Source organism: Eubalaena glacialis, chromosome 10 (assembly GCF_028564815.1).
Source record: "Eubalaena glacialis isolate mEubGla1 chromosome 10, mEubGla1.1.hap2.+ XY, whole genome shotgun sequence".
Taxonomy (NCBI): Eukaryota; Metazoa; Chordata; class Mammalia; order Artiodactyla; family Balaenidae; genus Eubalaena; species Eubalaena glacialis.
In genome coordinates, this window is record NC_083725.1 from 50,260,686 (window position 1) to 50,284,095 (window position 23,410).

At 46.1% G+C, this 23,410-nt stretch overlaps 1 protein-coding gene across 1 annotated transcript in view; it reads right to left on the reverse strand.

Moving 5' to 3' along the window:
• Positions 1-13,802, reverse strand: part of PANX1 (pannexin 1) — a 40,697-nt gene extending 26,895 nt beyond the window's left edge. Inside the window, exon 1 of the mRNA XM_061202699.1 lies at positions 13,610-13,802. Coding sequence (XP_061058682.1) covers positions 13,610-13,790 — 181 coding nt within the window. The 5' untranslated portion in view covers positions 13,791-13,802. The remainder of the gene's footprint in view (positions 1-13,609) is intronic.
• Between the last annotated feature and the right edge of the window lie 9,608 nt (positions 13,803-23,410).

The window sequence follows — 23,410 nt, forward strand, 5'->3', positions numbered from 1 at the left end:
AAAAGAACCTGTGAACTAGTTATCATTTGGTGTCATTTGTCAGATGAGGAAACAGAGGCTCAGAGAGGTTAAGCAACTTCCAGAGGCAGACAGCTAATACTTGGTGTAGGTTCCATACAATCCCAAGTGTGTGGCCCTCCTCTTTCCCCAATGTGATGACACCCTGAGAACAAGTGACCAGGGGAAGGAGAAGGTGGAGGCAGGGCGCCGTGGAGAAGGACAGGCGCTGTGGACAGCAAGGCCAGCCAGTAACACAAGCAGAGCAGGAAAGGGCCGGCCTCAATTTCCCTGGCAGCTGGTCCTGAGCTGAAAAGAAATTGTCCTCAAAAACCTCAGGGCCAGGGACTTCCCTGGTGGTCCAGCAGTTAAGAATCTGCCTTCTAACACAGGCGACGCGGGTTCGATCCCTGGTTGGGGAACTAAGATCCCACATGCTGTGGGGCAACTAAGCCAGCGCACTGCAACTACTGAGCCTGCACGCCACAACTAGAGAGCCTGCATGCCACAACTACTGAGCCCAGGCGCCCTGGAGCCCGTGCACCACAACTAGAGAGAAGCCTGTGTGCCGCAATGAAGATCCCACATGCTGCCAACTAAGACCCGATGCAGTTAAAGATTGTTGGCAGGGTGGAGGGGGCCAACCAATAGAGATGTTCACCCAGTAGGGATGGAGGCTGCACCCATGGAGGGAAGGAAGATCAAACAATCTACATCATCAGAAACATCACAGCAAGAAGGACATGTGAGAGCCAGAAATAAATCCTTGCAGTAACCCGAGGCGGGTCACACTTCCACTAGAGGAAATGAGGTCTCGGTTTTTGCATTGTAAGAGGGCAGTGGGGAAACCAGGCACCATCCCAAAATGAACATGAGAAATGGACGCTGCCCCCCAAGGCAGGGGGAGGGGGCTTAAGAAAAAAAACATTTAAGGAACAGCTCATTTAAGGCCAAGGGGCAAGTTAATAGATACTTTTAAGTATAAAAAGGGTTAGAAGAAAATTATTGTCCAACTGGTCCTCACTGACACAGAGGCCTAATTTGTGTGAAACAACATGGAAGTCCAGTTAGGTGTGGGGAAGGGATTTTAGCCTAAATGGAAAAAATTAGGTACATCTATAAGAAGAGGTTCTAGAATCTTTATTTCCTGAATATTGCTTTAAGATCCCATTATATCCAATAGTTATTAAGTTTTCTCTTTTACTTGCTAGCAAGTTACTTAACCTCTCTGAACCTAATTTTTCTTGTTTGCAAAACCTCATAGAATTCCTATAAGGATTAATGAAATATCTGCCACAGTGCAAGCAGATAGGAAGAACTCAATAAATGGTAGCTGTTTTTATTTCTATGCATCGGGTGCACCATGGTAAGCGCTGGAGATACAAAGATATACGGTTCCTTTGTCACATCCTGTATTATTTTCTTCAGTGCATTTGTAATTATTTGAATTTCACCGTTCTTACTGGTTTACCTGTTGGTCTTATCTTCTGTAAATCTTGAACATACGCATTGTGAAAGCAGGCCTTGGATAACCGGGATTTGAGATTTAACGGGGCCCCAGCCTGAAACTAGACCCAACTTTGTTAAGTCCTTTTGTATCGCCTCTCCCTCAAAGTTGCTAGATTTTAAGAGCTAGATTTTGTAGTTCCTGCAACAAAGAAATCCTATTGTGTCGTAGAAGGCCTTGAGTGTCTACATTTGGTATTTAATGCCACAGAGCCTTTGTGCCAGCAGCATACCAGAAAGAGCCAAGGACCTTGCTCTCCCCAAGGGCTGTTCCTGCTGTTTCTCTTCTGGTACAACAGAGCACAGCTGTTCTCCCGAAGGTACGCAGACCTTGATGGTCGCTCCACCCAAAAAGCATTTATTGGGTATGGTACCACGGGAGATTCAAAGACAAAGAAAGCATGGTCCCTGTACTCCAAGAGCTTGCGGTCCAGGAGGAGGCCAAGAATATGAACCACTAACGATAACAAACAAAAAAATTGCATGAGGTAATGGCTGAGCCATGGCAGACGTTCATACTTGAAGGGAGGAGAGGAGAAAACCCAGGCTGGGAAAGAGCACGAGAAAGGCTCGGAGTCTCTAAAGTTCACCGCATATTACAAAGGGGAGCACACCACCGTGCCTGGAAGAGAGTCCAGATCTGGGAATCAGATAAAGGACATCCTGGGATGACATGCTGGGAAGTCTAGACTTGATGCTCTGATAATGGCAAGGAGGTCTGGCAGGATGGGTGGAGGGACTGTGTTTTAATATCCTTAGGGCTGTAATTCATGCACCCATGGTCCTGATGCCCTGCTGAGGCTGCAGTGCTGAACTGGGGATGGGGCTGGCCATGATTCTAACGGAGGAGGCACCCTCCCCAGCAAGAAAGCAAGGAATGGGGAAGATGGTCCCGAGAGTGGGGAGGATGATCCCGTGGCAGCAGGGCCGAGACCCAGAACAAACCAGTAGCTTCTGTGCTGGGTACAAGCACGCTCTGCTTTCAGCGCACTGTTCCTCACGCACGGGACACGGGAGAGGGCAGAGTACACAGCAGTGCCCGAGAATTCAGGCTTCAGAATCAAAGCTGCACTCCAGCTCTGCTCGGTGTGCCCTTGAGCACGTTATCTGGCCTCTATTGGCCTCAGTTCCTCATCTGTCAGAGTCCTAAGTACTGGGGCGTGTGTAGCAGCTAACCTTTACTGAAAGGTTACTATGTCCCAGACATGGTTCTAGGGCTCACGTGTGTTAATGCATTTAATCCTCACCACCCTGTGAGATAGGTTTTACTATTACCCCATTTATTGATGAGGAAACTGGGGCACAGAGAAATTATGTAACTTGCCCAACGTCTCACAGTGTATGCATGATGCACCAGGATTGGAACCCAGGCAGTCTGTCTCCAAACTCACATCTTAACCAATATTCCACAGTCTCCCCAAAATTAAAATATATACCTGTTTTGAAGAATTTCTGCTGGGAAAAATATCATGCTAAAAGGACCTAGCACACAGGCAGTGTCAATGTATGGTGGCTTCACGTGATAAAGGACTGTTATTAAAAATATACAAAGAATTCCTTGGATATAGAAGATGTGGTGTATATATATATATGTAATGGAATATTACTCAGCCATAGAAAAGAATGAAATAATGTCATTTGCAGCAACATGGATGGACCTAGAGATTATCATGCTAAGCGAAGTAAGTCAGACAGAGCAAGACAAATTTCATATAATATCACTTACATGTGGAATCTAAAAAAACGATACAAATGAACGTATCTATAAAACAGAAACAGACTCATGCACATAGAAAACAAACTTATGGTTACCAAAGGGGAGCACGTCTCACCCCTCCCCCTCCCCATATCCTCAAGTCCATTCTCTAGTAGGTCTGTGTCTTTATTCCCATCTTGCCACTAGGTTCTTCATGACCTCTTTTTTTTTTTTTTTTTTTTTTTCCCTTAGATTCCATATATATGTGTTAGCATACTGTATTTGTTTTTCTCTTTCTGACTTACTTCACTCTGTATGACAGACTCTAACTCCATCCACCTCATTACAAACACCTCCATTTCATTTCTTTTTATGGCTGAGTAATATTCCATTGTATATATGTGCCACATCTTCTTTATCCATTCATCCGATGATGGACACCTAGGTTGCTTCCATGTCCTGGCTATTGTAAACAGAGCTGCAAGATGTGACAGGGTGAGAGAGTGTCATGGACATATATACACTACCAAATGTAAAATAGATAACTAGTGGGAAGCAGCCGCATAGCACAGGGAGATCAGCTCGGTGCTTTGTGACCACCTAGAGGGGTGGGATAGGGAGGGTGGGAGGGAGGGAGATGCAAGAGGGAAGAGATATGGCAACATATGTATATGTGTAACTGATTCACTTTGTTGTAAAGCAGAAGCTAGCACACCATTGTAAAGCAATTATACTTCAATAAAGATGTTAAAAAAAAAAAAAAAAAAAAAAAAAGAAATCCAGCACCCAAATTTAAAATAAAACATACCCCTTGACTTTTAGTACAGTCATAGATTATAGAAAAAAAAGGGGAGCACGGTGGGGGGGGGGAGGATAAATTAGGAGTTTGGGATTAGCAGATACAAACTACTGTATATATAATAGATAAACAACAAGGTCCTCCTGTATATTCAATATCTTGTAGTAAATTATAATGGAAAAGAATCTGAAAAAGAATGTATATATATGTATATATAGCTGAATCACTTTGCTGTGCACCAGAAACTAACACGACATTGTAAATCAACTATACCTCAAATAAAAAATACATATACAAAAAATTCTTAACACTCAACAATAAGAAGCAAACAACTCAAAAAATGGGCCAAAGACCTTAACAGACACCTCACCCAAGAAGGTATGCAGATAGAAAATAAGCACATGAAACAACAAGATACCAGTACACACCTATCAGAAGGGCCAAAATCTGGAACACGGACAACACCAAATGCTGGCGAGGATGTGGAGCAATAGGAACTTTCATTAACTGCTGGTCAGAATGCAAAACAGTACAGCCACTTTGGAAGACAGTTTGGCAGCTTCTTACAAAACTGAACATACTTTTACAGCAAACGTGCTCCTTGGTATTTACCCAAAGGACCTGAAAACTCATGTCCACGCAAAAACCTGCCCATGGATGTTTACTACAGCTTTGTTCGTAACTGCCAAAACTTGGAAGCAACCAAAGACGTCCTTCAGTAGGTGAATGGATAAATAAACTGTGGTACATCCAGACAATGGAATATTATTCAGTGTTAAAAAGAAACAGCTACCAAGCCATGAAAAGACATGGAGGAATCTTAAATGCATGTTACTAAGTGAAAGAAGCCACTCTGAAAAGGCTACGTACTGCATGATTCCAACTGTATGATATTGTAGAAAAGGCAAAACTATAGAGACTGTAAAAAAGCCAGTGGTTGCCAAGGGTTATACAGGTGAGGGTTGAATAGGCAGAGCACAGAGGATTTTGAGGGTAGTGAAAATACTCCATATGATACCACAATGATGGATACATGTCATTATACACTTTTCCAAACCCACAGAATGTACGACTCTGGTGGGAAACGTTGATAACAGAGAAGGTTGTGCATGTGTGGGAGCAGGGAGTACATGGCAAATCTCTGTACCTTCCCCTCAATTTTGCTGTGAAACTAAAACTGCTCTAAAAAAGTAAAGTCTTAATGAAAATGTACATGTGTGTGTGTGTGCACATACACACAGCAGCTATTAACATTGCTCCTAAGGACAGCAGGGGAAGGAAGGCATTAGAAGCAATGGCCTAAGTGCAGAGGTGAGAGGCAACATTTCCCTTTGGACACCAACCCCTCTGGCTGTTCACCTGCAGGGCCCCGGCCAGGCCCTTCCAGAGCTGCAGCTTCTCCCAGGCCCTCAGCGGACAGGGCTTCCTGCTGTGCCAGGCGATGAGAGCCGGCTGCTGGGGTCTACCCTGGACCAGGCTTCCACATGGACCCGGCCCACCCCTGCCAGGCACAGCCTTCCTCACAGTACACTGTGCCAGGCCGGGCTTCCACGAGACCGTGGAGCCCCAGAGCAGAACCGCTGAATGCGGCCAGCTTGGGGCCTTCCCAAATCAGCTCCAACATCCCAGAACAACGGGGAGGTATCGCGTGTGCCCGCAGAGCTCCCAGCAATGGCTCTCGATAAACTTTTATAAACTATCTGCCCCATACAAAGCACCATGGTGGAGTCCAAGATACATATAACAGTCCCCGTCCTCCAAGTGCACAGAGTTAGTAAGCCTTAACTTAACCGTGACAGCCCCTAACTAGTCTCTCCACATCTCCATTCCCGTCTCCACAAAGTATCTGGGGTGAGATTTTCAAATGTGTACCTGATTATGTCATGTATAACTAAAAGCCCTCCGACTGCTCTGGATAAACCCTAAAATCCAAATTCCCATGAGGCCCTCCACGATCGGATCCTTGCCCAGCTCTCGTATCTGTACCACTCACCCTTCCCCCCTGCTCAGCAGGCCCCAGTAACACTGATCCGTTTCCATTCTCCAAGAAATCATGTCTGTCACTTCCTCAGAAAGCCATCTCAATGCCCCCGACTGGACGAAGCTCCTGCAGTGGCACTTGTCTCAAAGCACTTATCACAGCCAGAACTGTGTAATTATTGGGAAGCTGTCTCCCCTGCCAGGCTGCAAGCTCCTGGACAATGTCTGTCTCCTTCACTGATAGATCCTAGAACACAGAGCAGTGCTCAGTGAATAAGTGACATGAATGAGGATGTGAATGAACGGACACAAAAGGTAAGAAAGAATAATTACAGTAAGGCGAGGCATGAACCACTGCCAGAATCAGAAAGGTACTGGAGTGCACATAATAACTAATTTTAGTCCAATGTCCTCATGTTACAAAGGATGAAACTGAGTCAAGGTGAGACGCCTTCCGGTCACATACGCTCCACACAGCTGTTCCTTTCTGGTAAGCAAGAAATGCCGGAAGAGTGTTCCTTCAATTCTCCAAAGTGCATAATTTTTCTGTTCTGGAATTCACTTCAATGTGTGCAAAACAGAAGCACGGAGAACATAAGGGCTTAGAATGTTTATAGAGACTCAAAAAGAATAAAGCCTTATTAAGAAGAAGAATGTCGGGACTTCCCTGGTGGTGCAGTGGTTAAGAACCCGCCTGCCAATGCAGGCGACACGGGTTCAAGCCCTGGTCCGGGAAGATCCCACATGTCACGGAGCAACTAAGCCCGTGTGCCACAACTACTGAGCCTGCGCTCTAGAGCCCGCGAGCCACAACTACTGAGCCCACGTGCCACAACTACTGAACCCGCGTGCCTAGAGCCCGTGCTCCGCAACAAGAGAAGCCACCGCAATGAGAAGCCCGCACACCGCAACGAAGAGTAGCCCCCGCTCGCCGCAACTAGAGAAAGCCCGTGCGCAGCAACGAAGACCCAATGCAGCCATAAATAAATTTTAAAAATTTATTAAAAAAAAAAGAAGAAGAAGGTCAAGACCATCAGCCCCTGGACTCTCCTCTCTCCAAGGAACACAGGGGAAGGGAAGGTGGGCAAGTCACAGTTACGGTCACCCAGACTCATCCGAGCTGAGCCTCCAGTGCCTGTGTGAATAGCACCTGAATCTGCACGATCCCTGGAGAGAAGCGTGAGGCCTCCGTCTCAGCTTTGTCGGCTGCTCATAATACTGCAAATTACCTTCAGATTGTAGAAGCTTATGCCACTAGTTTGAGTCAACCAACATGTACTGAATACAAGCCATGTGTCAGGCTCTTTCCATGTATTATCTTGTTTAACATCATCATTATCTGTTTTGCAAAAGAAAACCTGATCAGAGAGAGGTGAACCTTGCCAAGAAAGGGTACAGCTGAATAAGCACTTGTCTCTCTGAAAAGTCACCTTTCCACACTGCAGTGACTATGCTTTTTGACAACTTTGAGAACCCACATTTGATCATCAAATGTGGAGTACATGTTAATATTAAAAAAAGATTTTGTAAAGACATCTTTATATTTCCTAAAAAATGGTATTTGCTAGTTTTGCTACTTAATTAAATTTAAACAGGAAACAGAGGGGTCAGAAGGGAAACAACTTATTTTTTTAACCTTTTAGCTTAAAAAAAAAAAAAAGATAAAAAGAGACTGGGGAAGGGTGGAGGAAGGAGGGAAATATTTTATAAGCTAATGATAACCAGCTGAGACCTGACAGTCTCTAGGATCAAATACTCCAGGCCAAAAGGCAATAGTAATTAGCCTGGAGGCAATGAACAGCCTCTAGAAACTGCCAAGTGTCAGAGAAAGAGCCCAGAACTATGTTTTGTGAAATCCCAGTGCATACAGGGAACTACAGGCTGAAACAGTGAGATGCCATTTCTTTCTTTCTTTTTTTTTTAATCAGAGAAAATAGACTTTTTTTATGTGTAGTTTTAAAAAATTTTTTGAATTTTTATTTTTAATCATGAGAATGGCAAACGGAAAACTCTGAAAATATTAAGTAGCAGTAAAGAAGTAAGGGAAGGGCTGCTCCCTACATGCTGACAGGAGTGTAAACTGTGTTCTGAAGGGCAACTAGAAGTGCCTTTTGAACGTGAAACGTGCACACCTCGTGTGCTTCTAACTGCAAACGCCACTCTCCAGTTTGACCCCAGAGAATGGTTCTCAGAGGGGGATCCGGAAACTGAGACTCTTCCAGGAGGTTCATGATGTGAACCCTCTTTTCATAATATTATTAAGTTGTTATCTGCCTTCTCATTCTCATTCTCTTGTGAGTATGTACAGTAGGGTTTCCAGAGGCTACTGACGTGCGATATCACTGCACAATGAATGAGAAGCTGATAGGAGCAGGCAGGTCTTCTACTGAGCCAGGCCTTAAGGAGACTTGCAAAATCGGAAAACAATGCCACTCTTCTTTGATTTTGTAATTAGATTTATATAATTTGTTGAAATACTGAGATCTTTATAGCTTAGAGGTGTATGTTCAGGAGTGTTCCTCACAATGCTATTTATATTAGCAAAAAAATTTGTAAATGGGTTCAGTTTCAATACACCTATTCGACATTTAATTTGGTAGCCAACAAAAAGCAAGTTTTTAAGATTTAAGAATGAGGCAAAAATGACCCGAAATGGAGTTTGGTTTTTAAAAAGTAGAATACAAGTTGTCAGCTATGTATACATAATAAAGTCTGGGGGAAAACACACCAAGATTTAAGTGGTTATCTCAGTGTTATAACGGTGGTGGAATTACAGCTCTTTTCTCTTCTACATTTCCCATATTTTCTACAGTCAGCCATATCTTTTTAATCAGATAAATATACACATACACAAATGGCTTTTGAGAAAAAGGAGTGCAAGCTTTAGAGAGGGTGAATAAATAAATGAGAAGAATCTCCCTTTGCTGCCATACACCTTGCGCCCCACACAGAGCCAGGCTCACTTCGGTGCCTTCTCCCCTGGAAACCAGTGGCCCCAGTTGCCCTCGGTAACCCCAAAGCACACAGCTGTGTCCAACTCACTCAGCCAGGGCACGATGCTCCCAAACTGCCTCCCCTCCCCCACTCTGGACTAAGCTCACTGCCTCAGTTAGGGGTTTGAGAAGAAAGCAATCCAAGGAAGCAATGTGCAGAGGAAGGGTGGGTGTTTGCATGGCTTTGAAAAAGGATGTTGCTAATCCAAACCCAGAATCTGCAAAGATTTCAAGACATATGTTCAGTTTCTGCTAAGGGTGGGAGTTTCATCTGTTTTGAAATAATAGGGTTTTTCCCACAACTTCATTTTCTTTTCTTTTTTTCTGTGGGGTGGGGGGAAGAGAAAGGGATTAGTAAATAATTAAAAATAGATCTTCTAATTCACTGGGTCTTTCAAAGTCAGGCAACAGTGTACACTGAAACAGAACAAATGCTATTTGGGTAAATTCTAGTATATTTTTAAAATCGATCTCATCGTTACTAAATGTTTGCTTATTATCTGTCAGTTCACATTCTACGCTCTATTCCTGTTATGCTAGTCAGCTCCAATGACATTATACAGAGTTTTCAAATATTTTTGATGGTACTTTTTTTAAGACGAACTCTTTCAAGATACATAAAATCCCATCTTACAGACAACAGAATAACTAACACTCAGGATCCCCAAATGCTAAAATCCTACTGATATCCTTGATGATTCCATTCATTTACACACTCTATTGAATGCCTACTATGTATCAAGTTTTGTGGTGGAAGCTATGGACAGAGCAGTCAACCCGGCAGAGGACAGATGGTCCCTGTCCCTGATGAACTTACAGGCCGGTGGCGAGACAGTAGTCAACAAATAATCATGCAAATAATTACCTAACAGCAACTTGTGATAAGTGCTTGGACGGAAATGTAGTGTGCTACGAGGACACATCAGAAAGTCCATGGCAAGTTGCAATCTTACCCCTGAAAGAGGCTATTTCTTTCTTAAAACCAGGAGCACATCAAAATCCCTCTTCCACTCGTCTGACAGCATCACATTCTGAGGGAGCTGGAGGTGGAGGGTATACAAAGCAGCATTTTCTTCTCCTTACTTGAAATAAGAACTCAGGAATGCAAAACTATCCTGGAAAATGACTTCATCCTTCTGGAAACCGATACTGGTCTCTTCTCCTTTCCTTTCAATGCTGGGAGGAGGGGAGTAGTTACAAAGATTTATGTACCAACAAGCCTGATGTGTAATAGTGGACAATTCGGAAGAACCTAAATGTACATCACAAGGGGAGTGTCTGGTTGAACTATGATGAGAACATTCCACGCTATGGAAGATCTGCCTGCCTGTCTATGAAAAAGCAGTGAGGTGACACCTCTGTACTGACACAGAAGGCTTTCCACACCTTTCCACACAGTATGCTTTCCATACTAAGCAGGAAAATGCAAACGACTACAATGTGACTCAGTTTGGTTTAAAAAAATGTGTATACGTTATATTAATGCAGAGAAAGGCTGTTTTACGGTGGTCACCTCTAACACATAGTGAAGGAGGTTTATGAATCCTTTACCATGAGAAGGTATTTAGGTACTATCTGTACAATAAAATACCAAAAAAAAAAAAAAAAAAAATTAACAAAGAAAAACATGTATGTATCAGTAGCCTCTCTGGATAGCAGGCATCTTTCTGGAAAGGGACCAGGAGGCTCCCTTGGTGCTTTGGCTTTAAATGTGAGCTGAGGATGTGCTGTTTTGGGACCTTTGCCCTGGGACCCTAAGTATCAGCCCATTCTTATAGACACCCCTGAAAAGAAGAATCAGCTTTGCCGCCTGGTGCATGCTGAAGGGCAGCCCGAACACATTCCCAAAGATGTGCCTACAATCAGCCATGACAGAGCAGATGACTTAAGCCACCTGGCTGCTGACTCAGTTGGAGGAAACACGAGGGGAACTGGGAACTCACAGCATTGGAAGCAGCTGCAGCTCTCCCTGTCCCCTGGCTCACTGGGGCTGGCCCAGCGCCTGCCCTGTAAATGACAGCAGCAGAGCAGAGCTAACCCCAAGGGACCAAGTCCCTCTGTCCAGAACTACAGCTGCCTGCTGGGAGGGCAGCAGGGAGAGAAGGCTCCCTGGGCGGACCAGGCACCCTTCCCCAGGGGTCCAGTGGCTGCCCCTGCTGCTCATCTGGTCCAGCCACCCTGTCGCCGGGCATGAAGCATCCTGGTGGGAGATAGGAGCTCTGCTCTCCCAGCGTCTCCTAAGACACCAGGCTAGGGCACCAGAGAGTCAAAGCAGTCCCTGAGGGAGGACATCTCGCTCCCAGATCCTGAATAGCCCTAAGCCGAGGGTACTGCAGACCCATCAAAAGACCCCAAGAACAAGAATCCCATTCAGAGTCTGGTCTGTTGAAAAGTAGCATGCTTAGGGAATTAGTTTCTTCAACGATTTAGATAAATACTCCTAGAATTTCAGAGCTTGAAGGCTATGTAGCCTAATTATGCTTGTAATTCTACACAGAGTTGTCACTCAGCTATTTCCTAAACTAACTCACTAACTCTCTCTCGATTAGATACAGATATAAATATAAATATAGATATAGATATACCTCCAGGTGAAAGGGGCTGCACCTCTAGAGGCATCTGGGGACAGGTGTGGTAGAAATGAAGGTCCTTCTGTGGCACAGAACTCTGACCTCCTGCACCTACCATATGGCGACACTCATGTGTTCTATGGAGCCATACGGAATGACACTCATCCACCTCCCACTGAGCCTTTCAACATTTCAAACACAGATTCTGCCTTGCCATAAAAATACTGCGAAAGGAAATTACTGCAAAAGGAAATCTGAGGTACTTGCAATACAACCTATGCTTACAAGTCAAGTGGGGCAACTGAACGGGGTTCATCATGAATGGTAACCAGCTTCTCCCTCCTGGCATCAGATGGCTCCTCCACGACAGGGTCCATGTCTCCCTGACTCCTGGGTCCTCAGTGCCCAGCACTGGGTCCAGCCCACAGCTGGTACTCAAGAAACATTTGCTGAAGGGAAAGATTATCTCCAGGACCCATGCTACTTGGCGGTTTTCCTTCCAACCGGAAGCCTCAACTCCCGGCCATCTGGAAGGCAGAGGGAAAGCCTTGACTATCTTTGCCTGCCCAATGACAAGGAAAACTGAAGACTGCCTTCCAAAATGAATTTGGCGACTTCCTGCCAAGTTGAACAACTTAGTGGTGTGGATCACAAAATCAAGCTCACTGTAACCTTTTTCTAACCAACTCTTCCCTCAACTTCACCATTTCCATCAATATCATTCTCCAATCACCCAGGCCTGCAGCCTTTCTGATATCTCTGATCAGTCTCGGCCCTTTGCGGCCGATGAAAAGCTAGGGGCCCAAGAGTGGATCATTACTCCTTGATCTTGGAAATTTCCCATCCTTTCCCTTCTAGTCTTGGCGCCCACCCTCGCACAAGACCTCAACTGATGCCTCATCTTTATGGCATCCTCCCTAGCTCCAACTCCCCTCCTTCACAGACCCTACATGTACCCTCAGGCTATTACTTATTAAGGGCTGTTTTCAACCAGTCCAGCCTCTGCTCAAATAATAACTTTGCACTTTTTAAACCATCAAGTCTGTACTCCTCTGTTCTCACTAACCCAGGCCCATATTCACTCTCATATTCCAGGAACCCTGACTAATCCTCCTGCCTCAGTTAGGACACTCCTCGCTGTTTCTCTCCTTCCAGGAACACGTACCATTCTCTGACATCCCAAAATCTTGGCAAAGGTCTCACCTCTGCTTATCCAAATCCCACCCACGGGCAGGGGCTCAGGGCCAGCCCAATCTCACACATAAGCTTTCCCCATTGTCCAGCCCCACCGGCCTCCTTCCCCACAGAGCTGTGTCTAGCCTCATACACTGCCTTCCTCTTGACTCATAAACACTCTCTCCTGCGCTCAAAGTCAGAAGAGATGATGAGGAAGACCAGCTGCTTATTAGCCACGTGATCTTGACCAAACCACCAGACTCTCAGAATCTCACAGAACTGTTATTAGGATAAAGGAGAGTTTACATGAAGGGGACTCGTTCATCTCACATTCAAAATAAGGCCGTCCAGGTAGAGGATTTGGGTATCCCTTCTAATACTGGCCAAGAGCAGTTATTTCCCATCATTCACAACCCTGCAGAGGTGAAGTCTCAGTACACATCAACTAAATGTAAGATAAGGGAGAGAGCACTTTTCATGGGCTACTTTTCTTCACGTCCTCCGTTTAGCCACTCAGGAGCTTCTCTGACACAAATTTTGGGGGACGGCAGAAATGTGTGGGAGGGAAAAGAGAGGCAAATCTGGTGACAACGGCGCCGGTCTTAAGAGTGGGACTTGAACACTAAGCCAGAGTCGGGATCAGTGGGCAGCAGGGAACAGAAACGGGTAGCAGGGATGCGAGAAGGGTCCACAGCAGGGGGGAAAAAGGGAGCACGCGAACAAAGAATGCTGCGGCCCATCAACTCGGGCTACCTTCCTTCCCAACGTTCACGCCCATGACAACGGCCGGCACCGCCAGGGACGCGCGGTAAAATCACTTCTCGCCAGAGACCCGGGCACCTCTGATAACGCCGGCCCAGCCCGCCCCGGTGCCGCTGTCCCCGGGCCTTACCAATCGAGATTTCCTGTGCGAAGGCCAGCGAGATGAGCAGCAGCGGCAACCCCACGGCGACGCACGTGACCATCTTGTCCACGGCCAGCTCCAGCCGCAGCCCCTTGAACTTGGGCTCCGAGGGCTCCTTCAGCAAGAAGTCTGAGAAGACGTACTCGGTGGCCAGGTGAGCAATGGCCATGGCTGCGGCGCACCGGGCTGGGCCAGGAAGGCTCACAAGGGCAGGCCCGGGTACCCCCGGCGTCGGGAGGGCGGCGCGGCGCCTTCACCCGGTCACTGACCGAGCCCGCGGCTTTCGCTTTCCCTTTGCCGGCTCCCCAGTTGCTTCCACATCCCACTGGTCTTTGTGTCTCGAAGCGCCGCAGCTGTCTTCTCTGGGCACCTGGCCTGGCGGCTCCCGGGACTGCTCCGGGCGCACGGGATCGCCCCTGCTCCTCCGCCGCGGGCCTGGGGCAGAGCCGCACCCGCAGGTCCCCGGGATGCGCGCGCCCGAGAGCGCGAGACCCAACCGCGGAACAAAGCGCTAGCCTCGCCGCGGCTCCGCCGCTGCGCCCTGGCGACTAGCCCGTGCGCTCTCGGCCAGCTCCGCTGCGCTCTTCCGGAACCTCGGAAGAGCCGGAGTACAGAGGGGCTTGGAGTTTCCGGAAGCTGAGGCGACGCGGGGCGGGTGGGCGCGGCAGCATCCCGCGACCCTGGGATCCACCCCCAGCAAAGGGAGCTTCCCGGCGAGCGGTACCTCGTCAAAGGCTCGCGCCTCTCCCAACCTCATTCTCTCCACTTCCTGGCACCCGGGAATTTTGAAATCATTTCTGAAAGCGACCTGTTACCCTGTGGACAGGATGGCCCCCTTTTACGCCTCACCCCCAACATTTCTACATGGCGGAAGCAGGTTAAAAGGAGGTGCGAACGCTTCAAAGAGCAACGGGGCCCTAAAAGGCTATCGAGCGGGTTAGACCAAGCCGGTGCGGAAGAGGGAACGCTGGACTCCTCCAGAAGCACTGCGGGACAGGGAGACGCGGGGTCCCTGGTGGTGAGCCCTGCGTCTGACTAGGTCTCAGGTGTCTGTGCTTAGCCTCCTGCTTTCCCCGTGGGAGCCTCGGTCTGGGAGCCAGCAGTGGGTGTCTGCAGGAAGCGGGTGTTGGGGGAGAGCTACTTCCGAACCACTTTCAGGTAGTGGATGCTGAGAAATAGTCAAGAGACGCTCTAATCAGCAACATTTGGGGGCAGACAGGACCTTTGAACGTGAGGGCTCCTTGGGGCTGGGCTGCCTTTTCTGCTCTTTGTACATGGGCAGGTCCATGCACGCAAGCCTCTTCTTTGTGCCCTCAACTGCCATATGTACATCTCCACCCTGCCTTGCCCTCTGAGCCCTCATCCAATGGCCTACACGACTCTCCACTTAGATGACTCACAGGACCAGGACCACACAATGGCCAGGACAGCAATCCTTATCTTCATCTCAACCTGAACTCCAGTGTTCCCCATCTTGCTCAATGCACCACCATCCACCGGTATGCCCAAAGCAGAAAGCTGGAGTGCCCTGTGTAACATTGCAATCTCTCCCCAGGTGCCATAACCAATTTCCAAATCCTGTGGCTTCTCTCTCCTAAATGTAGAAAATCTCATAGTTTTTCTCCACCTGCACTACCAACGCTCCTTGCCGCCATCCTCTCTCCTAACTGCATACAGGTTATGTACCCTGCAGGCCCGCAAGCCATTCTCCCCCATGGCTGCCAGAGGGAGCTTTTAAAAGCTCCCATCTGATCCTTTCACTTCCCTACTTAAAGTGTACATTGTTTTTAGGATAAAATCCAAATTTCTTAACATGGCCACTGCCTGCCTTATCAGCTTCACTACTTTCCCGTCAGTTCTTCAAGTTAGCCAGCCCCATGCCTCCTCCAGACCTTCCCCTGCCCAAAACACTTCCACGGTAGCCTCTTTGCCTGGCCAACTCAGATTCACCCTCCTGGTCTCTACTGGATGTCACTTCCCAGGATAGTCTTCCCTGATAATACTAAACTAGATTAGGTCCCTTGGTTAAATATTCTTGTAATACTAGCTGTGGGCCTTGGGAAAGTTACTTGCCCCTCCTGTACCTCAGTTTTTTCATCTGTAAAGTGTTTATACTGCTTAGGATTGAGATAAAGATCAAAAGAGTTAATAAATGTAAAGCGCCTAGGACATTGCCCGGCAATTGATGAGTGCTATGTAAATGTTATCCATTACTGTTGCCGTCTATTTTTCCTTCTTAATGAAAATCACAATTATAATTCAACAAGTATGTGTTTGTCCATTTATTTAACGTTTGTCTCCCCCTTTATATGGTAAGCTTCATGAGGGCAGGTCCACACCCGTGTATACCAACCACTCTCATCTCCAGCACTTAGCACAAATGCCTGACACATAGTAGGTATTTTAATAAAGGTTTATTAAATGAAGGAATCTGAAAATCTTTCACTTTGAAAATTGTTTAAAAACAGGTGGCCCAACTTACACTCATTTTGCCATACATTCAAGGCATGTATTAGAGGGTAGTGACAGGCCAGGTCTGGGCTCGATGCAAAGATGAAGTGACGCATTCCATTTCCTTAAAGATCTCATGGCTTAGTAAGAGAAATAAGGCATGTGCACAATTAACTATGATACAAGTTAGAAAGTGTAAGTAATATTGAGAAATGTGGGGTATGCCAAGGGGTATGCATAAAAAGATGGGGCCTGGTGGGATGCGTCCGTTTGTGGCAGGCAGAGCTGGCACAGGAACTTTCTAGGAGGGAGTGAAAGCATGGATGCCTTGCCCCTTCTCTCCTTGTCAGAATCTACGTATCCAACAGGCTCCCATGTCCCTTCTTCCGGATGCCTTCCAGGATCCCCCAGTTGTGATGAATCATTCTCTCCCTTATCCCTTTCTTCTATTCTAGCATTTAGCTCATTTTGCCTTGCGTGATGGTTGATTGCATGTCTGCTTTTTCATTAGATATCACATTCCTCTGAGGAGCTGGATGGAATCCCAACAGTTTTGTCAGTTACCCTCAGCCCTGGCAGAGTTGTTCAAATTTAGCAGGAAGCCAATCCACCTGTGTTGAATTTACAACAGAGGCAAGAAAGAGAACTTGTTAGGAAATGGGAAGTGGAGACTGACACTGGTATAGGGAAGAGGAAGGTGAGGGAGATAAAAGTGAAGGGGTTGGGGCCAGAGAAGGTAGTCTGGAATCTTTTTTTTTTTTTCAGTAGGCATTAGGGAGGTTTTGGACGGGAGTAATATACAGAGAGCTGCACTTTAAAAAGATTAGTCTTCCAGCCACATGTAGAGTGGATTGAAATGCAGAGTGGAGGTGGAGAGGCCAGGTAAGAGGCTGCTGAGATTTTGCACATGAGAAGTAATCATAGCCCAAACTGGCACCTTGTCTTTGAGAACAGACATGAATGGCACAGAAAAGAGTGGTGGTACGCCCCCAGCCTCCTGTCCGCGTGCTGTGAGGCTCAGCACCTCTCCCACCCGGTGCCCCAGATGGCATCGTCAGGGCACTGGCTGGGCAGCGGCTGACCATGACCCTAGTGGAGCCCCTGGCCAGAAAGGCCCGGAGCCGCCCCTCTCCCCTACATCAGGTGCTCAGCTGCGAGATGAAGAATTTATTTTTTTAGTTGATTTTGTCTTGGGCCTGGGATGCTGGCCTGTGAGGGGCCTGGGGGGTGGCAGGACAACTCAGGAGGGAGCTGGGGGTGGTGGTGAGATGGACCTGGGACCCTTTGCTGCAGTGCTGCAAGGCTTGCACGTGGACACACCTCTCCTCAAGCTACAAAATACAAAGAAACTCTATGGGACTAAAAATAACCGTGTGCATGCACAGTTGGGGCAAATTCTGGACCAAAAGCTACAAAAGAGAAAAACAAAAACAACTGCCACTTCTGAAGAACGGGGAGCAAAAACAGGGTGTTGCGAGCAAAAGCAGGGTACTGCGCATGCCTCCTGCACACAGCACCACCTAAGGGGTGGGCAAGACACCCAAGCCACCCCTCTGGCCTGACCCCTGGACACACCCCTACCCTCACCCCATGTAACGAGCAAGCAAGCAAGGGAACCTGTGGTTTGTTCTCACTTCCCCCTGCTACAGCAGGGGCCCCGATAAAGCCTTCCTGAATTTCTTGTCTGGCCTCTAGTCAATTTCTATTGATTGGGGAAGGCCAAGAACCCTGGTCGGTATCAGTGGCATGTCAGGGCTGCCCCCTGCAGGGACCGGGAGCCCGCGATGGGAGGGGCCGGGGTCCACCCTCCAGTCAAAGGTCAACATGCACTTTCTCCTGTATCCCGACAAATCTGTATTTTACTATGATTGCTGTAACTAGCGAGTATATTATCAGGAGCCTTCCGGCTCATTTAAAACAAAGGATGTGTGTGGGAGTGAGGGAGCGCGCGGGCAGGAAAGCGAGGGCGCCGGCGTGCCCGTGGCTCTGTGCGTGAGCGGGTAAACGTGCGAGTGTGTGCGTGAGTGGGCACGGGGTGAGGCTGGGCGTGGACGCCAGCGTGCCAGCGAGGGCAGGAATCCAACGCAATAACCACGTCTCCTCCAGGCCAACCCCGCCCCCAGGGCCCGGGCCGGCGCTGGGCGGGGCTGTCCCCATTACCTCAGCCAGGGCGACAGCGTGAGCGTATTAACAAGGTAGCACCGAGCCTATCAATAAAGATTATTCTGATTTAAAAAAAAGAAAAAGAGTGGTGGTTAAGGGAGCCATTTTTCCTACTGCAAAAATCAGATCAAATAATCCAATGTGCGCCAAGTTTCTCTGGCAGGAAATGAGAAAGTAAGAAGGGCCTGGGTTCAACTCCTGGACTGGCCACTTACTTGCTATGTGACCAAAGGTATATCACTGAGAATCTCTAAGTCTCAATGTCCTCATTTGCCAAATAAGGGTAAGACCGCCTACCTCACTGGGTTGTTGTAAGGATTACATGTGATCATATATGTAACAGTGCCTGCCACATCATGGGCACTTAGATTTTTTTTTTTTAACATCTTCATTGGCGTATAATTGCTTTACATCGTTGTGTTAGTTTCTGCTGTATAACAAAGTGAATCAGCTATACGTATACATATATCCCCATATGCCCGCCCTCTTGCATTCCCCTCCCACCCTCCCAATCCCACCCCTCTAGGTGGTCACGAAGCACTGAGCTGATCTCCCTGTGCTATGCAGCTGCTTCCCACTAGCTATCTATTTTACATTTGGTAGTGTATATATGTCCATGCCACTCTCTCACGTCATCCCACCTTACCCTTCCCCCTCCCCGGGGCACTTAGCTTTTAATAGCTGCCACTACCAATCTCAGGAATTTAAGGTGTCACATGAGAGTGTGTATAATGTTGCTTTTTTTAAAAATAGACTTTAATTTTTAGAACAGTTTCAGATTTACAGAAAAATTGAGTAGATGGTACAAGACGCCTGTAGCGGTTTCCCCTATATGGTACATTTGGTACAATTAGCAAACCAATATTGATAAATTAATATTAATTAAAGTCTAGTTTATTCAGATTTCCCTAATTTTTACCTACTATCCTTCTTCTGTTCTAGGATCCCATACAGGATACCATATTATGTTTCGTTGTCTTGTCTCCTTAGCTCCCCTTAGCCGTGAAAGTTTCTTAGGATTTCCTTATTTTTGATGACATTGCTTTTTATAATTATAATGTGCATTTAGGGATTAAATAACACATCCTCCTCCAAATCCTCCCTTCCCCCACTCCTTATCCCAGTGTCAGTAGTTAGAAGGTCAAAGCAGCTGTGGGCTTCACAGCTATGGTGCCAGAACTCTGTTTTGTCTGTTTGGTATCCTTGACACTTGACATTTGAATATGAGATCTTTTGTGACCAAAATAGTCAAAGTCAAGATAGTTAAGCCCTGTTCTGCCTGTTCTGTTTATATATTCATTTATTCATTCAAGTAATGTTTGCTGAGCAACTATTATGTATCTACACTATGGTCTGTGCTGGGGATGCAGCAGTGAGCAAAACAGGTCTGGGGTCCTTGCTTCCATGGAGCCTACATTTCAGTCAAAGAAGCAGAAAAAAATCAAACTGACGAATAAAATGGATATGTCCTGTGATATGTGCTACAAAGGAAAATAATGGAAATTGGAAATAACAGGGGGAGGGGCCCACTTTAGAAAGGGCAGTCTGGGGAGCTCACATCTGAAGTAGGAAAGGCAGGAAAGGGGATGAGGGTGCTGGAGAGAAAGAGCATTCCAGGCACAGAAAGCAGTAGGTGCAAAGGCTCTGAGGCAAGAAGGAACTAGCAGGGCACAGGAGCTGATAAAAGCTGGAGCAGAGAGGAGCCAGAGATAAAGTTGGAGAGGAGGACAGGTTGGGCAGCCAAATCGGTCTGAGTCTTATTGACGAAGGTAAGGAGTTTGGATATTATTGAAAGTGAAGTGGAAAGACAGTAAAGGAGATTCACCAGGGAAGTGATGTGATCAGATTTGGAAGAACACTGCTGCAGCTGTGTTGACTGTGGCTGGAAGGGACAGGAGTGACAAAGTGAGAGACTGGTTAGGGGACAGCTACCGTGATCTGCTTGAACAGGATTTGTAGTCTGCAACCCAAGGAGGAACACATTTTGAATTTATTAGCATAAAGCTGGTTTTCAGATCCATGAGGATGAGTGACATAACCTATGGAGAGGGTGTAACAAATTACCACAAACTTGGTGGCACACATTTATCCTCTAACGGTTCTGGAAACCTGAAGTCCGAAATCAGTTTCAATGGAATAAAATCAGGGTGCCAGCAGGACGAAGCTCCCTCCAGAGGCTCTAGGGCGAAATGCATTCCCGTGCCTTTTCCAGCTTTTAGAGCAGCATTCCTCCATCTCCAAAGCCAGCAGCTCAGCATCTTACTTCAGTTGTCACACAGCCTCCTTCTGTAGTCAAATCTCCCTCTGTCTCTCTCTTATAAGAACACTTGTGATTACATTTAGGGCCAATCTAGGTAATCCAGTATAAACTTCCCATCTCAAGATTTTTAACTTAATCATAGCTACAAAGTCTTTTTGCTATATAAGATAACATTCACAGGTTCAGGGATTAGGCCTTGGAATCTATGGAGATATTATTCAGCGCACCCCGGAGGGCAAAAGGGAGAAGAGGGCCCAGTTCAAGCCCTGGGTCATGCTAACATTTAAGTCAGAGGGAGAAGAAGGAACTAGCAAGAGACTGAGAGGGAATAGCCACTGAGGAAGAAGGAAGGCTGGCAGGTCATGCTGTAGAGCCAAGGAACGAGAGGGTATCTAAAAGGAAGGAGCTGCCAATGTTTACTAAGATGTTAAGTAAAATAAAGATGGGGAGGAAGCCACAGGAAACGGAATCATTTCCATTATGATTATTATGGTTCTTATGGTTTTGATAACAGCAGATTGGGATGCAAAGTCGGGGTGGGGCAGGGCCCTCTGGATGGGAAGCCATTGGAATGGGTGGAGGGATGCCTAGGGTGAGGTGATATAGACAATGTGTGGACAGTACTTTCAGTCCTGCTATCAAGGGCCCAGAGAAACTGGGTTGGAGGAGGTTATGGAGTTAAAGACAGTGGCTCTTAGTTTGTTTTCTATTTTTAATGGAGGGTATTGTTGATGACTTCATGCAGGAGGGAAAACTGATAAGTGAGGGAATGGAGTTCTTGGGAAAGCAAGAAGGGATGAGGCCCAGAGTTAAGGGAGAGATTGGCCCTGCTAGGAGCGGGGACACTTCTTCTATTGTAACAGGAGGAAAAGATGTGTATAAATGTGGTTGATTAGAATGAAGAAATGTGGTACATTTGAGGAAACAATGTTTGGGGAGAGTGCGTTATCTGTAGAGATATATTGTGACTTTGTTTCATTTCTTCTAACGAGTATAACTAGGATAGTTGCTAAATATCTAAAAGATAATTCTCCTTTAACTAAACACCTGCTCCAGGTAAAATAAATTACCTATCACTGTATCTGGGGTAGGGGGTTGGGAAAAAACCATGCAAATAGCCATCTTTATAATATGTGAAACTTTATTAAAAAGAGAAATGGTATAATCAAACTACTTTGTGGTTTCATTTTCATTAAAAAAATAAACTAAGAGAAAAGGAAAAAACTTATAACTAAATAATTTGTTGTCTAGGTGAGTTATAAGTGAGTCATTTATCCTGATTATTATTATGAAATTATACAGCCTACACATGTCTGAAAACTGTAGAGCACGTACTACAAAATCACATTATCAGTGGTTAGCAGGCTGGAATTCAAAATCCTTGGGTACCATGTTTGATATGACATTCAAGCAGATTATGAACAGAACTACTAGCATTCACATCCTGTTTTATGTAAGACTATAGCCTCTATCAAAATACCCGTTTCCCCTCACCAAGATGAAGATGAGAAAATATGAAAGGTCCCTCCACCAGAGTATTTTTTAGGTCCTACTTGTTCACCTGGACAGCCAAATGATACACTGCTAAGGCAGGTGCACTAGTATCACTCATCTGGCAGCAGCGTGGGCTAAGGGCAATTTCTCAGTCTAGTAATAAATGTTGCCTTTATCAGTCTTACACCTAAAGCTTAGGCATGCATATAGAGAGTATGGATTGCCTCGTAATGGGTTGAGTTTAGTTGTTCAATATTTTATTTTGTATTTGAGACTTGAAAACTGTAATACATATCTCAGAGCTGATTTGTTGGTTTAAAAAATTGCCACCGGGACAATTTTGCCTTTTCTTTTCTCTCCTCTTCCCATCAGAGGCTATGTTTTTAAGAGGCATGGACTCAAGGATTTTGTGAGATCCCTTCTCCTCCCAGCCAGTCAGCTGCATCGACTAATTCTTCCTGGTGTTTTTTTTACACGATGAGATTGTCTTTATTTCATAAAAGATGGAGACTGGGAAAGATCCTCCTAACTGAATGAAAAATCAGACTCAAGATTCAAGGTCAGACTTGCCTCTTGCAAAGTCCCCCCCCTCCCCTTAGAAGCTCCCACTAAACTCTCAGGGAGCGTCTTGACTCACAGTGGAAGAACTAGCCTGCTATTTCAGATTCCAGCCCTCCACATTCTGAAATACAAATACAAATTCTCTAGTTGATTTTTGAAAATACAAACATTGCCCCAGAAACATCTTGTAAAAATGTGTAACATGAAGTGAGTCGTAAACATTTAAGTATCTCTACAGGTTTGCACAAAAATGGCAGAATTTTTTAAAATGCATGTAACTCTGCCTTTTGTAGCAAACAGTGCACAAGCTATTTATATGAAAGAGGAAAAGGCCAGGGGAGCTGGCTAAAGCCTCCAAAAATTTCATTTGGTCAAATTCTATCAGCAGATACTGATTTAGACATTTTCATGAACTCCTCAGAAAGTTATTTTTCCTGGAACCACTAAGGGAAGCATGTTACATAACAACGTTGAAAAATCAGTGCCATTCCAGTTAGATGTCTGAGGCAGTGTAACTCTTTCCCGAAATTGTCCATCTAGAGAATTTGACGGTTTGTTAAGGAAGCACTATCTAATCTAAGAATTATGAAAGACAGAAAACAAAGATATCTTTCAGAGGGTCTTCCCACTTCAGCGAATTCATTCAGAGAACAGACTGGGTCAGTTTTCTCAGTCATGCCCACTCTTCTTTTTCTCTATTTTATCCTGAGGATTATTCACAGCCCCTTTAAAATAAATAAATAAAAGCAAATTGCTTTGAATGTGTTCCAGAGGATCAGAGCCTGATCCAGGAAACAGTGTCAGACTTCCTTGGTGAACGATACCCTGGTCCATTTTCCCTACTGAGGAAGACCAGCAGG